The sequence below is a fragment of the Camelina sativa genome, chromosome 19 (genome assembly GCF_000633955.1).
Source record: "Camelina sativa cultivar DH55 chromosome 19, Cs, whole genome shotgun sequence".
Lineage (NCBI taxonomy): Eukaryota > Viridiplantae > Streptophyta > Magnoliopsida > Brassicales > Brassicaceae > Camelina > Camelina sativa.
In genome coordinates, this window is record NC_025703.1 from 21,851,057 (window position 1) to 21,868,399 (window position 17,343).

Below are 17,343 nucleotides of genomic sequence, written 5' to 3' on the forward strand. Positions count from 1 at the left end.
TAAAGTTGTGGGATGATTTGGACGTTCCATGAGCTTGTATGCAAAAAATTCCCTCATACTAACCCTGGTACGTGGATTTGTGGATCCTGTTGTAGTCCTCTTGAGTTCTAGATCAATATGGTAACCATCTTCTCCAAAAGGAAACAAAAGTGGATATTGTAATGGAAGATATCCAGCGTGAAGTTCACTGATTCTTTTTAATTTCCCTTCCATTGTTTCCAAAACAATGTCTCTTGGCTCCATTTCTAGATCGAAATCGCCAACATATAAGGCAGCAACTTCTGATGTAGTAGGAAGATTGTATGTTTTACCACTTTGAGCACATGCAGTTCGCCTTGAAATCAACTTTAGCTGAAGATGCGTAGCAGTTTTAATCTTTTGTGTTTTTTTTTCTGTCGCAAAAGTAAAATAAGTGTTTTTTTTTGTGTTTTAATTTGAGATTTGTTAAGCAAAAATTGTGAAAGATGATAATTTGGGACTTAAAATGGAGAGAGCTACAGTAAGTTGAAAATTTACTTGTGACTTATAGAATAAGGATATATTTACATGTTAAAATAGAAGTTAATGTGAATGAAAAAAAAATCAAAGTGGATAGCTTATATTTATAAATTAATATTTTTATATTTTTTTGGTAAAGATTGTATATATTTATTTAAACACCAAAGATTAATATTTAATTAACATCTTTAATAATTTTATAACGCTTGTTAACATTTGTTAAATTATAACTTCAAATTCACCAACAATTCAAATATAAGGTCTTTTCAAAAATACCCATTTTTCTATGTCACTTTTTAAAAATACTCTTTCATGTTGTCCATTTTCAAAGATACCCTTTTCTATATATAAAACAACTAAATTATAGGTCCTAAATTCCAACTACTAAACACTAAACCCTCAAAACTATATCTTAAATGTAAAATAGAGAACCCAAACCTAAAAAAAATTCTAAAAATTAATTTAATATATTGTAAAAAAAAAGGTAAAAATAAAAATGTTCAAAAAAAAATGGTATTTTTGAAAAAGGTATCCCAAAAGGGGTATTTTTAACAAATTCTCAATATAATTTTCAATGTTTTGAATTTGTAGAACAAATTATCTATATTATATATTTTTTACATGTGATAATCGAAGTTAATTTGAACGAGAAATTATGATTCAAAATGGATATTTTAAAAATCTTAATTTTTGTAATTTTAATTTTTTTTGGCAAATCCCTTCACCAAAATAACCAGATATATATATTGTATCTTGTGTTCTTTAGAATCTTCTTTGTAAAGGCTTTATAAGATTCTATATTTACATGTTAAAATAGAAGTTAATTTGAATGAAAAATAAAAATTCAAAGTGGATAGTTTATATTTATAAACTAATATTTTTATATTTTTTGGTAAAGATTGTATATATTTATTTAAACACCAAAGATTAACATTTAATTAACATCTTTAATAATTTTGTAACGCCTGTTAACATTTGTTAAATTATAACTTCAAATTCACCAACAATACAAATATAAGGTCTTTTCAAAAATACCCATTTTCCTATGTCACTTTTTAAAAATACTCTTTCATGTTGTCCATTTTCAAAAATACCCTTTTCTATGTATAAAACAACTAAATTCTAAGTCCTAAGTTCCAACTACTAAACATTAACCCCTCAAAACTATATCTTAAATGTAAAATAGAGAACTCAAACCTAAAAAAAAAATTCTAAAAATTAATTTAATATATTGTTAAAAAGGGTAAAAATAAAAATGTTCAAAAAAAATGGTATTTTTGAAAAAGGTATCCCAAAAGGGGTATTTTTAACAAATTCTCAATATAATTTTCAATGTTTTGAATTTGTAGAACAAATTATCTATATTATATATTTTTTACATGTGATAATCGAAGTTAATTTGAACGAGAAATTATGATTCAAAATGGATATTTTAAAAATCTTAATTTTTGTAATTTTAATTTTTTTTGGCAAATCCCTTCACCAAAATAACCAGATATATATATTGTATCTTGTGTTCTTTAGAATCTTCTTTGTAAAGGCTTTATAAGATTATATATTTACATGTTAAAATAGAAGTTAATTTGAATGAAAAATAAAAATTCAAAGTGGATAGTTTATATTTATAAACTAAAATTTTTATATTTTTTTGGTAAAGATTGTATATATTTATTTAAACACCAAATATTAACATTTAATTAACATCTTTAATAATTTTGTAACGCCTGTTAACATTTGTTAAATTATAACATCAAATTCACCAACAATACAAATATAAGATCTTTTCAAAAATACCCATTTTCCTATGTCACTTTTTAAAAATACTCTTTCATGCTGTCCATTTTCAAAAATACCCTTTTCTATGTATAAAACAACTAAATTCTAAGTCCTAAATTCCAACTACTAAACACTAACCCCTCAAAACTATATCTTAAATGTAAAATAGAGAACCCAAACCTAAAAAAAAATTCTAAAAATTAATTTAATATATTGTAAAAAAAGGTAAAAATAAAAATGTTAAAAAAAAAATGGTATTTTCGAAAAAGGTATCCCAAAAGGGGTATTTTTAACAAATTTTCAATATAATTTTCAATGTTTTGAATTTGTAGAACAAATTATCTATATCATATATTTTTTACATGTGATAATCGAAGTTAATTTGAACGAGAAATTATGATTCAAAATGGATATTTTAAAAATCTTCATTTGAACGAGAAACAGGAAATCACATTTTAAACCTTCAAAGTGTCATTGAGTAGCACTTTAAACACTGAGATATTTTCACCAACACTATAAACCTTTAAAATGATTTCACTAACACTTTAAACCTTTAAACTAACTTTTCTGTTTGTACCGCTATGAAAGATGACTGAACAATAATATCTGTCAATGTGTTCTCCATGGTCGGAATAGGCGGGTCAATTCCCTCCCTGAGAACCGTACTTGAGAGTAAATAGTTAAACTATGTTGGTTTGATTTAAATGCTTGTTTAATTAATTTAATTTAATTTAATTATTTATGACGATTTATAAAAAAATTTAAAAATACATCAAAGCAAAAAAAATGAAGAATTAGAGGTAAGGTTAAAACATTTGACAAATGTAAAATTGAAGACGACAATATATTTAGAAGATTCATTGGTTTCCAATGAGAAGTCAATGATTTGAATTAGAATCGAGTGGAGATGCATTTATTAAAAAGATTAATAATGTGAAGAGTAACGTCGTAAAAGTTTTGTAAAAAATGAAGATGAACACAAATTTTTTTTTATCTTTTTATTTATTTACAAAAACTAAAACTTATTATAATTTAAATTAAACTAACATAGTTTAACTATTTCGCGTTGACGGATATTATTATTCCGTTATTTTTTATGGCGATACAAAAATGAAAGTTCGTTTAAAGGTTTAAAGTGTTAGTAAAAGCATTTTAAAAGTTCAAAGTGTTAGTAAAATTATTTTAAAGGTATTTAATGTTATTGAAATTTTCTGGAGGTTTAAAGTGCTACTTAGTGACACTTTGAAGGTTTAAAACGTGATTTTCCTATATTTATTTAAACACCTAAGATTAACATTTAATTAACATCTTTAATGATTTTGTAACGCCTGTTAACAGTTGTTAAATTATAAATTCAAATTCACCAACAATTCAAATATAAGGTCTTTAGAGAAAATATAATGAGATTTTTTTTCCAACCAAAAAAGTTTGGTATTAAACGTCCAAAGAAAAATTCGATAGGATATCTTTTAGGTTTCTCCCCTAAAAATCTAACGCGGTTAATGAATTATGTAACGTATGTTAAAGTATGTAAATATATATTAGATTTTGAGATATCTTTTACTCAATTTTGCTGATTTTTATCAAGATTTTAATTAACGCAAACTATATATATACCGTGTGTAGTTGCGATTAGAACACTTCTCTACGACGTCCTATAGCCGTTAGATCAATTTTTACTAGAAACTCGTAAGGCTAATACAAATCCACGTCTGCAAAAAAGTCGTTCACAAAATCTTGTTCATAATTGTAAAATGTAATATATGTTTACATGTGACTTATATTGGGCGGTGCAAGGTAAAAATAGGGAATTTAGTCAAGACTACCACATTGAACTTAAAACTTTTCTATTCTACCACATTGTAAAACACTTTTCACGTTCTACCACAATCTGTCAAAAATATCTTTCAGTTTATGAGCATGAATTTGAGAAATTATATATAAATAATATTGTCCTTTTATAGCAGACACATGATACAACATTTATTATGGATAAAAGGAAGAACCAAAGTACAAAAAGACAAATAGCTAAATGACAAATTTTGTGGACAATAATTATTGTCTACCGGATTTAATAACTTTTAAAAAAAAACTTGTCCGTTAATACAACTTGGGAGAGCTTGTCCGTTAATACGATTTTTACATATGATTTGTTTCATATGTAAAAATATTAAAGTTGTCCACCGAAAATTTCAATGTTGTCCACTGAAAAACTCAATGTTGTCCACCAAAAGTTTCATTGTTGTGCATTTCTATATTGGTGGACAAAAATTATTTTCTGCTACAATTGTTTATATACATAGGGTGTAAACTTGTCTACCACTAAAAAATTATCCATAAGTTTCGGTGTGAGAAACATGTCTACTAAAAATTTCAATGTTGTCTACTAAAAACTTCAACATTGTGTATTTTTATATTTGTGGACTAAATTTATTTTTTTCTACAATTATCTATATATAAAATGTAAATTTGTCCACTGTTATATTTAAATCTCCAGCAAAAAAAAATAATGTAGTTGTAATTAAAAAAAAAGAAGGTAAAGAAGTAGAGAACGAAAATAAAAAGTGAAAAGCAAAAAGTGTTAAGAATTTTTAAAAAAAAAATCAAAAGTGAGATGAGAGAGAAAGATAATAAATAAAATAATAAATATTTTTGTTTAGTTTTTGACTAAGGGTATTATAGTCATTTTATTTAATGGTTATGATATTTTAAAAAAGAGTTTTGAGATGTGGTAGTTTGGAAACTACAGTGGTAGAGATGTGGTAGAATTGTTAGATTTCGCGTAAAAATATATATTTACATATGTTTACATGTGACATTAGTCAGTTAGATTGTGACATGTATCCATTTCTTTTAATTTATTTAGCATGAATATTAATTAATTAATAATGAATTTAAATAATATTAGTTATTGAACATTAAAGGGGATGTTCTCAATCAAACATTTTAAGTAATTTGTGTAAAAATAATAAATCTTATGTTATTTAATTATGAATTATAAAATGTTTAATGATATCTACTACTCCTTCTGTTTCAAAATATAAGATGTTTTAGAAAAGTTTTTTGTTTCATAATATAGGATATTTTCAAGTTTTTATGCAACTTTTAGATTAGTTTAGTATTTTATATTATGCAGTATTGTTTCTAATTGGTTGAACTTGTTAAAAGTAAAGATTTCTTAATCTGCGTGCTTTAGTTAAAACATCCTATATTTTGAAACGAAGGGAGTATTATTATACTAGTGATTTGAAAATCATTTAAAAATAATAAATCATATGTTATGTCTAGCTAACTAATATTTTGCATGATTTTATCTCAAACTATTACTTGATATAGGTTACTTCATTTTTGTTTCAACCAAGGATTAATTTTAGATTAAGTTATTGTTGGACATTAGTGCTTTACTTTCATTTTTGTAAGATATTATGGTTCTATAGAGTTAATGATTTCATAGGTTTTGTGCTACTTATAGATTTACGAACAATGAAGATGAAGATTACAAATATGTTATAGAGGAAATAAAAAAAAAAACATGAAGTGGAGTTTGTTTGAAATTGAATGCACGAAATTTGGACATTTTTTTGTAAAGTTAGGGTGCTTGAGAAAATATAAATTTAAACAGTATCTACTTGAATCATCACCGCACTACCAACATCTGGGTAGTCCTCTCGATACATGCCGGAGACAAGATTCGCCATTGTTCTGACAGGAGAAACAAAGCAAGAGTGAGACAGTGAGACAATGAGGCAAGAGAGATCCTAGGGTTTAGAAGGCACATATGAGAGATTTGCTTTTGCAAGATTACACTAAAAATTCAACACATAAAATTATTAGTCAAATTTATAAACAATAAAAATCATATTGTGGGTTTACAAGTTCAAATCATTAAACTGTATTCTCATCATTGTGACACGAACAATGAAAAATGAATGTTTTCCATATGTCATCAGACTTGGAAGATCAAAGAAATTTGAACTTAAAAACACACAGCTTTTTTTTTCCATATCATCAGATAATGAGAAGAAGATATATAGAAAAAAAAACAAAAGCATAATCAAAATTAGGCTAATTAGCTTACCAAAACTTAATGTCAATGCAGTGGGATCCTCACTATCTTTGACATGTTTGTAAATGGTTGCAACACCTTAATAAGCCTAGGATGTTTATCATTTCAGGATGGAAACTTATTTCCAAAACATCATGTTTGTCATTTCTTGTGTACAATGCAATACAATTTTGCACATCCAAGCAACCCGATACCAAGAGAAGGAGAAATCAAATTTAAGATCAGGGAAACCACGTATTGTATCACCATACCCATCTTTGTGAATCTTATGAGTTTTCCATGCATAATTCCATAAAATTTCCATCATCTAACATTTTTGCTATGCTTGAGACACGATTTGCTATGGGAAATTATGAAACTGAGAGCACAGAAAGAAAGGTGAAGAGAGCACGAAAACATTTTTGCTAATTCTTATTTTATTATTCGGTAACATAATCTTTTAGTGTCAGATATTATTTTACAAATTAAGTCATCTCGTTCATTAGCACCAACATTCAAAATAATTAATAATGATGTTTAAATCAATATTATCTATAAAGTATTATCTTCTTTATAGAAATTTTCATACATCGGCCAAATATTATCTTCTGTATAGAAATTTTGATTATATACGACACATTGCAGAGAAGAGTTTATGATGGACGTGGTTTGACTGAATCTAGCTTACTAACTTCCTACATTCAACGATAATAATATCAAACCCCATTTAGTTTTGAGTTTTTATCTGATATGTGCTTCTAATGAATGGAAACAATCGTCACTGTGATAAAGAGCTTGATTCAATGTTGATGCTTTGTTCTTCTGCTTCCCCATCATTGCCCATTGATTCAGAAGCAGGTTTCAAATGATCTTTCAAGTCCTCCAATATGTGAGGCTCTATTAGTTTCCAGAACAACGCTGAGTTTGTTCCTTGTAGTCCGATCCAGAAGACTTTTCCTTTCTTCTTAACCCGGCACTCCATAGATTTGCCTCTCAGAGCCTTTACTACCTTCTCAACACCTTCTAGACTTCCCTTCAATCTCAAGATAATGTCACCTTGCGATGTTCTAAAGCCGCTGTACATGTACCAGTAAGCAAGTGAGTGTGGTGAGAGCCACCGGTGAATCAGTTTTGGAATCTCTGGCTGACCCTTTGGCCAGAAATGATCAGCGTAAAACCCAAAGAATGAATGGGAAATGGAGTAGAATTCGAACGGTATAATATCCTCCTGAAAATCGCTCAAAGGATGCAACCACTCGCGGAACTGGTCATGTATGTGGTGTTTCAGAACCAGATGAGCCTGAGAATTCTCTCTGAATTCAAATTTGATCATGTGGCTCTTCTTCTCTTTGTCTGATTCGATTTGCAAGCCACCTAACAGCAAACCTACCAATACCTCACGTTGTTCTTTGCTTAGCTTCATGCTCAACGGTCTCTTCACCTCTTTTCTCTTCAAGCTCAGGATGTAATCAAGCTTTTCCATGAGCGGTGGTTCGATTTCATATTTCTTCAATCTCATCAGATCATAAACTCTCTCTGCCCGCACTTGTTTTCCACTATCTAGGTATCCCTTTAAAAGGGTGTTGCATGATCTAGCATTCACATTGATAGTCCCGTTGTTCTTCATTTCATCAAAGACATCCCCTGCTTTCTCAAGGTTGCCGATCTTAACCAGTGACTCCAAGTATATGTTATATATGGTCTGGCTAGGTTGACATTTCTCCAAGCACTCAACAAAAGCCATCTCCAACTTCTCATGTAAACCTAAATCGAAGTACATTAAGGCTATCTCGATGTATGAAGGTAAGAGCGGCTTCTTCCCGCTTTCTACAAACTCTTTTAAGAGAGATTCCGCAGATTCCACTTGCTGGAATTTACATAGAACCTCAATGATTTTGTGGTATCCAGTAACAGTTGCACCACCTAGATGCTTCTCCATCTCCCTAAATACCTCCAGAGCTTTTGCAAAATCGCCAACTTTTGAATAAGCTTCCATTTTATAAACAAACGCTTGAGAAGGTATACCGGAATCTAGATTAAGCAATTCAAGCCATGTCTTCTCAACTTCTTCCACACCTCCCTCTTTCGCATATGCTCTCAGTAACGAGACCACAACTTCTTTACTTTCCTGAAACCCCGCCTTCTTCATCTCTTCTCTTAAAGAATTTATCCTATCTTTGTCAACTTCGTCTTGACAACTATGCAGCCAGATCAATCCACTATAAATATCCTTCTGAACCTCAAGCCCAGTTGTCACAACATTGTGGAAGATAAACTCAGCTTGCTTAAGGTGATCATTCAAAGACCCTCCTCCTTGTTTGCTCAAGAGAGCTCTAAATAAAGAATTATGTAGACTAAGATGCGGTTGGTACCCTCCAAGCTGAATCATTCTGTTGTAAACACTACACGCTTCTTCGAGACAGCCTTCTACTGAGCTACTTAGATATGCAACTACAAGAATATGAAATGTAGACTCTCTTGGAACACGCCCTTGATTCAAAATATCGTCGAACACTTCTCGGCATTTCGTAAATTTTCGTTCTTTCCCTAAGAAATCAGCTAACTTGGTGGCTAACCCAAAATCAAACCTGTACCAATTCTGCTGTGTCATCCATCTATACACCTAAAAGATGAAAACTTTTAGCACAAATCAGCCACAAACTAAGCATCAACAAGCCATATCTAAAAGGTTGTTACCCTGAATCCAGTTTCGTTCTCACGAAGCCGCATACAATGAACAGCGATGTAAGTAGCATCTTCTTGACGAACCCATTTCTTTTGAGCATTCAAGAGCCTCACAAGCGTTACGGCTTTATGCGATGGGACCTCTTTACACAGCCACGCAAGCTTAGACCGTCGCCACTCCTCCGGCAACTCTTCCAATTCTCTCACTTCAAACTCCGTTTCCACTCTACGAGTCGCAACGTTTCTAATGTCGTTCCTGGCAGACTCCACATCACCGAAATCGTTGGCTTCATTGCTTCCTTCTTCCGATTCTGTAATGCCTGTAAGGTGTTCGACGAAAGTCCCGGTTCGTTGAGCTGTGGAATTAGCCGTGAAAAGTGGTGGAGTCCGCGGAGAAGGCTTGGAGAAGAATTGGGTTTTGTTCCGGTGAATTGTATGAGAGGAGAGGTGGCGGAGAGAGCGGCGTGAGTAGCTGTTGCGGTGGTGGATAAGGGAGAAGGAAAGGGAACGGAAGAGAGTTGAGCTGGAATTGATGAATTTGGGGTTAGAGGAGAGAGATGAAACGTTGAAGGGTGAGACGGCGATGGCGGAGGAGGAGGAGGAGGAAGAGGCGACGGAGAGTGATGAAGAGAAGTCGCAAGCTCCGGTGACAATCATTGTTGCATCGCTCACGGCCGTTGGATTTAGTTTGGTTTTTTTGCTTTAGTTTACTTTTATTTTTTTTATTTTCATAAGGTCGTCTCAAATATTATAGACAAAGATAATGTTTTGAAACTAAAAAATTATAACTCTTATACAAATATTTTTAATTACAAATATACTATAAATAAACTAGTAAACTAAAATTTTCATTTATAAAAATGTCAACTACTGTTTATGATTTAATTAAAACATAAATAAATTTTTAATTCATAAATAATAATTATGTAGGATTAATTTATCTTCAGATTGTGTTAGAAGAGGTAGAAAATATATATTAATACAAGTAGGTTCACTAGATTTTATATGGGAATGTTTGTGTTTAAGAATGATTCTTTTTTAATTTCTCGCTATGTTGTAATCCAAATAAGCTTTTTATTCTCACTATAAATGATGTTTAGACATGTACTTGTTCTGCTAGTTACCAATTCAAACGTTATTTCTGACTTTTTGTAATAACAATTGTTAAAATATATTTTCTGAATTCTTTAATGTTCCTTTCATTTGGAGGCTACTTTTATTAACTCTAATTTTTTTCTCACGTATATTACCTGACTAAATTTTGGTAGATGAAGGCAAGGTTCGGTCGCCATGACTCTACCGTCGCGAACAAGGAAAAAGACACAAATGATATATAACAATCACGGTCGTGATTCGTGAAACGCGGTTAGCCATTGAAAAGAGTCGCCGCAATTATTGGAAATAATTTGCAGGGACGGACAAAAGTCATATCTTCATCTAAAGACTAAAGCTAAAAAGTCGTTGCAATAAATTCAAAGTCCCCACGATAGAGATACGACGCAGCAGCGGTGTGTTAGTTTGTGTGTTTTCTATCACATAAAGTAGTCGTGGAGACTATGCTACCGACTACCGAACAGGACTAAAATTCACGAGAGGCATGGGTCTTGCACTCTTGCTCTATTTAGGATGATGGTACAAATTTGAGATAGAAAGAGAGAGAGGAGTTGCTTTTAAAAGCAAAAACGCAATCATATGGTCACCTTTTTTTATTTAGCTAGGATCAATATATACATCGTAAAGACTTACAAAAATAAGAAATTCTTGGCTAAGAATAAAATAAACGAATATATTTTTTATTCTGAAAACTCATAAAATGTAAAAGTTCTTTTGATTTTAGTCTCCATTCCCAAAATGTCAAATGAATAAGTGTAAAAATGCGATATATTTCATATTTCGATATATAAATTTTAATAAATATAACCGCAGAAACATTCTGCCATTTTATTTATGTTTTCAATTTAAAAAAAAAATTGAAGAGATTATATATAAATGTCAAAACAAGTTATACAATAGTTTTAATACATATATAATTCACATGGCGTGCATGTTATATGTTTGACTTTATATAAATACCAAAGACAAAGAAGATGGAGTAAGAATCTCAAGTAGAGAAAAAAAAAACTAAGAGAGAGAGAGAGGATGGTGATAAAGAAAATAGAGCTATGCATAGAGATTATGAAGATAGCAATGGAGTTCTTGGTGGTGGTGGCTGACGCCGTCAGAACCTTCTTGAGCCACTCTTCTCCGCCTCATGCTCACCACCGCCATGGCCTCTACTCTTACTCCCCCTCCCCTTATCGCCCTTCTTCACCTTACATCATGGGCTTTCTTCCCTGAGTTTGTATATTGTTTTTATTTCCTTTGATAAATGAATGTTCATGTAAATTCAATATTACTTAATTTTCAAAAAAAAAAAATAAGAACTAGTTTTAGTCATTCTCATACGTTATCACTTGAGTTTGTAATTATTTGTTTCCTTCTCCAATTTCGTGTTTTAGGTTCCAATGTTGAAAATTTGTTGTGGAAATAAAATACTTGTAACCGTGGATTACGATATTAAACTATTTCTTGCAACAGTAAATGACTAAATGTTACCAAATTGGAACAGAACAGATCTGAAACAAAGTTGGGCAAATTGAAAAGAGGTTGACGAATAAGACGTGCGTAAACACACTGGTCCCGTTTTCGGACAATAAGTCAATTAGACGTGTCTAGGCTCAACCGATTTCTCATTAATTTTATTTTATGTGATTTGTTAATAAGCCTAACAACTTAATTGACGCTTAAGCTTAACTTGTCAACTGTTTGTTTATTGCGTGATAAGTGTTTACAAGTTATTAAAAGTCACACATAGTTTTATATTCTTTTTTCTTTGTTTCCTACCCAAACCGACGAAGCTACACATAACCTAAATCCACCACGACATTAACCTTAACAGTTTCTTTTAGAGACTTATATAGTTTAATTGGAGTAGCTAGAGGAAAAATGCAAAAAAGATTGAGTGATGTCTTGGTCAGATGCTTCTAGTTTCTGTAGTTATAGATTTTACCTCATTTAATTATCACAATATAAAAAGCATTATAAAATGCTTAGTTTCTAATTTCGCTGTAAAGAAATGTAATAAGGTGAAAAAAATTGGTCAGTCATTTCAAATGCAGGTAAGACTAGGACGGTTAAACCACAATCAAGTTGTCGATTCGGTAAAAAGTGTATAAAATTAGTAAAAATGATGAACAAATCCCTAATTCGGTACATATTTGTTTGGTTACCACCAAATACATAAATTAGGTTGGAACTTGGAATAGAAACATACTGATCAGATTTTGTAACGCGTGTTACGAGTATTTGTGTGTATGTTGCTAAAATAGTTGGACCATCTATATTATTATTTTTGAAGTACATTTTGTGTTATGCCCTTGAAGTTTTCGTTATTTAATTTGTTTTATTTACAACATTAACCACTAACTAATTACCTAAAATAATAATTTCTGGAAACTCATTTAATGGAACTATTTAAATCGAGCTAATTTGATACATTTATTACCATAAATAGCTTGACAACATCTATACATTTCGATTTTTCCAAAAACAACTCTACGCATTAAATTTTTTCTCCCATAAAAATTTTTAAACCTATTTTAATAGATCCTTAAAGTCTGTATGATCTCTTAAATTTAAATGACACAGCCGAGTTTGAGTAACAAATGGTTAAAATCGCAATAATTATTATAACGTTAATAAAGTTCATAAAAACGAGAACCCAACTTTAGAAACTCAATAATCACGTATATTTAACTTTAGCATCAAGAAAAACATTTAATATAATATATACCGTGTTAAGAAACTGAATATTATTCTGCGATAATGTTATCAACTCAAATAGGAAAACACTCAAATCTCTCTTTTATTACTACGGATCGTAAACTCCTTGCTCATCAAGCATTTTCCATGTATAAATATCAACTTCACAAACGAAACACAACACACAACCAAAACCATTAATATGACGGTTTTGAAACACGGGTTAAACCACTAATATGACGGTTTGTTGTTATATAGCGGGAGATGTTATTAACATGACGGTTTGAATTAACATTAGTATAAATATAAAATATTGTTAATTCGGTTTTGAAACACGGATTAAAATTTTCTTTAATTATTTGGTCAATACCACTAATAAGAGTAATTTAACTAAAATTTTGTAAAACAATTAAATTATTGGTAAAATTGTGACTTAATCCGACAATAGCTTATAAATTACATATTTATGTATTTATTTCTCTTATTATTGTTCTAATAATTGATAATCCAAACAAAATTATTATTTAATTAAACAAAACAAATTAAATATATATAAAAAAAAAATTGTTATTATTTTTTAAAAAATTGTTGTGCGGTATACCACAAATTAAAATATAGTTTTATGTTAATTCTCATGCAACCGATCAGACACAATCATTTGTTAATCGTTCCCGTACTTGATCATACTACACATAGCCGATCCACAAATTTATTATTCTTTATCGTAAAGTCTTGAGCAAGATATATTCTTTGTTTATTTAGAAACAGCAACTTTAATGCTATTTATTTGGAGGACCGATTTTGTAGGCATCTTTGTGAGGACCACTTTTGAGCCATGGTTGATTCTTCAATTGTTATTTTATTGTTATTTATAGAGATTCTCTAACTAAATTATATAATTGTTTAGATAAAATATATTTTTGTTTTTGTTGCGATTGTTTTTTGAACATTTTTTTAAAAAACATCTTGAGTATGAGTTTATAAGATAAAAACATTATATTCATGTCTACGTTGTGTAAGAATATAATTTTCCCTGCAATGTGTAGAAACTCAATCTAGATCCTTCCCTGCACGAAAGGAGACAGAAAGCAAGAGCTTGAAATCCTGCGTGGAATAATGTGTTTCGCACACAAGAGTTGACTACGATTTTGTTTCGTTTGTGTGCACCAAATTTATTATGATTATAATGAACCAACGTTTGGATTCTGATTTCGCAAAGCAAACACTTCCTAGGTTTGCTTATTTTAATGCATACATGAATACCGGTAGTAAAACAAGCTACGGACTCAGCAATGAGCGACCTCTCTAGCCCTATGACCCTATCCAGAGTTTTTTGTTTGTTGACGACGTTAGCCCAATTTTTAGTTATTTTCCTAACCTGCTAAAGAACATCTCCAATGGTTCTCTATTTTTATCTGTAAACTCTATTATAGAGTAGTTTTGCTCCAATGAATCTCTATTTTCATCTCTATAATAGAGATTACTATTTTTTTCTCTATTTTTAGAGGAACTCTATTTTTTCCTCTATAAATAGAGGTGAACTATTTTATTTGCAAAGTAATCCTCTTAATCTTTAACTTCTTTTATTTATGACCAAAATAAATAAAATAAATATTTTTAAAAACTAATAATACAAATTTAATAAAATAAGTATTTTTAAAAACTAATAATATAAATTTAAGTATAAATATTTAGTTTAAAATATTGAGACTACCATTTGGAAAAGATAATTTCTATAAATTATAAAATTTATTTTTCATTCAATCCATAATAATTATTTTAATACAACAAAAACTAATAACTTAATAATCCGATAGATTATTTTGGAATCCACTAATATCGCTAAAATATTTAATTTAAATAAAAATAATAATTTTATGAAAGTGTTACAAATTTAAAGTAAAATGGGTTAGTTTACAATTTTTATAAATAAAAGGTGTTAATTGTAAAATAAAAAAAGAATATATTTGGAATATTCGTTTTTAGAGGAAAAAATAGAGAAAACCATTGGAGCAAATCTCTCCTCTTTTATAGAGGAAAAATAGAGAAAACCATTGGAGATGGTCTAAGCCTTCCAATATGAGGTTAATATAATTGTAATCTTTCTACTTGCTATTAGTGGACGACCTCTCGCGTCTCCCCAATTTACTTGGTTATCATAATTTTCTCCTCTAATTCTTTGTTTGAGTTTTGCTTATAGTAATTACTAATGATACAAGACTTGGTGGTGAGTCTTGTACCGTGATAGAGATGATGGCTTCACAAGCTGGCGGTCGCTTCTCTCTTGTGAAAGAAAAATGGTCGATGATGTAGATCTGACACGATGACGGTCGTTTTTCTCGTGTGTGATCGGTAAAAGGGGAAGTGCTGGCGGATTGAAGTACACCACAGAGATGTGATTGGTCTCTGATACAGTACACGAACTCAGCCTTGTGGAATCTCACACACAAGACAAAAAACAAGTTTATTCTCTCAAGAACACTTAAAGAGAAGAAGTAAGAAAATTCAGTGTTTTATTAATATCAAAGGTAACAATCGTACAACTGCTGCAGGGGGACTTTATAAGAGTCCTTCAGCTAGCCCTAAGGCCGAAAATAAATGCAAAATAATGCAACAAAAGAAAGCAAATAAAACCAAACACAAAACCATTGTTTTTGGAAAGTAAATAAACTAATTAAAGGAAATACTAAAGTAGACTTGATCTCTCTTGATGAGCAAGTCTTCTAGCCGTTGTTGGGGTTGGTGGGACCTGAAAGGATCAAAAATATTGAATAGGACTTACCTGGATGCGATCAAGTCAAAATTGATGTTCTCTGAATCACTTCGTGTACTACTCGATGTGCTACTTCAGGGTTCTTGTCTTGTACTTGATTGTTGGCTTGTTTATTGAAGTAGGGGTCTTCCTGGAGTTCCTCTAGAGTATCTTGGTCAGTCTCTTGATGCTCGTCCATGTCCTCTATGTCTTGGTCTTGATCTTCACTATCTTGATCGCTTTCAAGGGTGTAACTTGTATCACACGTCTCTAGCAGCTCCAATGTTTTCTCTTGGATTCTTGAGGTTCCTTGACCTGCCAAAAGAGGTTTCATACCTGGGGAACTGGTTTGATCAAGGCTCATTTGGGTGAAGGCTTCAGCAAGCTTTTCCTCGGCAATGTGATCATATTCGTTATGGTGGCATGATGGTGGTACAAACCAGTCGACGTCCTTCAGCTCTAGGGAGCTTACAATGTCTTGAACGGCTAGGTTAAACCTCTTCCTTAGCTGTTTAGCCTTAGATCATGTCATAGAGCCTTCTCGTACTTCTGGTACAGGATGTGGTACAGGATCTGGTTCAACGGTTTAGATTGTAGGATCGATGTCCGCATCAACTAATTACTATATATGAATGGTCCTCCACATTTACATGTGGTATTGATTGAGCTTGACACACTCTAATAGTTGTTAGAATCTCAAACTTCACAATATGTACACGCCAAAGATATTCCTATGATCACGCACTTAATATAGTTGCAATGCCGATGTCGATGATTACCACTTTTTATCAAATTGTATTGTTGTAAATCGTGGACTGTCACTTATTCTCAAACAACACTATCCACAAAACCGTTATCCCCTTCTTATGTGGCGTCATAAACCTTCACCACCACCACCAAATGTTACTAAAAGCATGTTTATTGTAAAACCAAAAGTATATAATTAAAAAAAATTCAAGACATTCCATAAAAATAGTTGAAGATGATTGCTCACCCTCTTTGTCAAAACCTCCATCGCGGTCGCAGCAGCCGCTACACACAAGATAAAGACGCCTAAAAGCCACTTGTTGATCTTAAAAGGATCCCGCCTAAGTTCCCTCTCACAAAAGCTATGAAATACACTGGCAGAAACAGGAGAACAACCAGTTGAAGAGCAAGCTCTGATATGGCGAGGCCGAGAACCAGTTGTGTTACCCCACCTACAAAGAAGGCCAAGAACCCAGACTACGAACTCGATTGTTGCATCTTTCCAGCCCCCAACATCAAGAGCCCCCATAGAGAAACAAGATAACCCTCTATGAACCGTGGCACGAAGGAAGTTGACAATGGGGTGAAGAACCGAGGTTCCACTCGCGTAGGTAAGTATTATCACCGGAGGTGCTATCGATCCGAGGATGAAACTCGCCAGCAGTCGCTTCAATTTCGACAATTCCATGTCTTCTTTGATGAAATATGATGAATTTGAAAGAAGCAAAACGATGGTGAAGATGATGAAGTTGAAAGAAACTGTGAAAGACGCAAGATGAACGAAGATGAATATGAAGCAAGACTGGTTTCTAAACTGAGTTTCAATTTAGTCCCACGGTTTTAATAGATATATACAGTCTGTTTAATACAAGATTTTTCGTAAAACAACTTCTTTATTTAATACAAGATTTTTTTTGTAAACTTTAAATGCACAAAACAAGCTAAGATTTTCTAAATTTTTTTATAGTTAACAAAAATGAACTTTAATGTAAAATATTAAAAGGTTATAGTTCATTACTTTATCTATACTATTAAAAGA

At 31.3% G+C, this 17,343-nt stretch overlaps 3 protein-coding genes across 3 annotated transcripts; 1 reads left to right on the forward strand and 2 right to left on the reverse strand.

Moving 5' to 3' along the window:
- Positions 6,868-9,735, reverse strand: LOC104766901 (pentatricopeptide repeat-containing protein At2g15820, chloroplastic). Its single transcript, XM_010490878.2, has 2 exons — positions 9,017-9,735; positions 6,868-8,942 (listed from the first exon to the last, which is right to left on the reverse strand). Exons 1-2 carry the CDS (start codon positions 9,659-9,661, stop codon positions 7,098-7,100), a joined length of 2,490 nt encoding a protein of 829 aa, XP_010489180.1. The 5' UTR covers positions 9,662-9,735; the 3' UTR covers positions 6,868-7,097.
- Positions 11,027-11,556, forward strand: LOC109130966. Its single transcript, XM_019241174.1, has one exon. It carries the CDS (start codon positions 11,144-11,146, stop codon positions 11,339-11,341), a length of 198 nt encoding a protein of 65 aa, XP_019096719.1. The 5' UTR covers positions 11,027-11,143; the 3' UTR covers positions 11,342-11,556.
- LOC104766903 lies at positions 15,769-17,134 on the reverse strand. The gene is made up of 2 exons (XM_010490879.2): positions 16,552-17,134; positions 15,769-16,439 (listed from the first exon to the last, which is right to left on the reverse strand). The coding sequence occupies exons 1-2, from the start codon at positions 16,990-16,992 to the stop codon at positions 16,422-16,424; spliced, it is 459 nt and encodes a 152-aa protein (XP_010489181.1). The 5' UTR covers positions 16,993-17,134; the 3' UTR covers positions 15,769-16,421.

Excerpts from the sequence above, each read along its gene's own strand:
- LOC104766901 (XM_010490878.2), bottom strand. The coding sequence starts at position 9,661 with ATGATTGTCACCGGAGCTTGCGACTTCTCTTCATCACTCTCCGTCGCC. Across the intron at positions 8,943-9,016 it reads AGAACGAAACTGGATTCAGG|GTGTATAGATGGATGACACA; the intron begins GTAACAACCTTT and ends TTCATCTTTTAG.
- LOC109130966 (XM_019241174.1), top strand. The coding sequence starts at position 11,144 with ATGGTGATAAAGAAAATAGAGCTATGCATAGAGATTATGAAGATAGCA.
- LOC104766903 (XM_010490879.2), bottom strand. The coding sequence starts at position 16,992 with ATGGAATTGTCGAAATTGAAGCGACTGCTGGCGAGTTTCATCCTCGGA.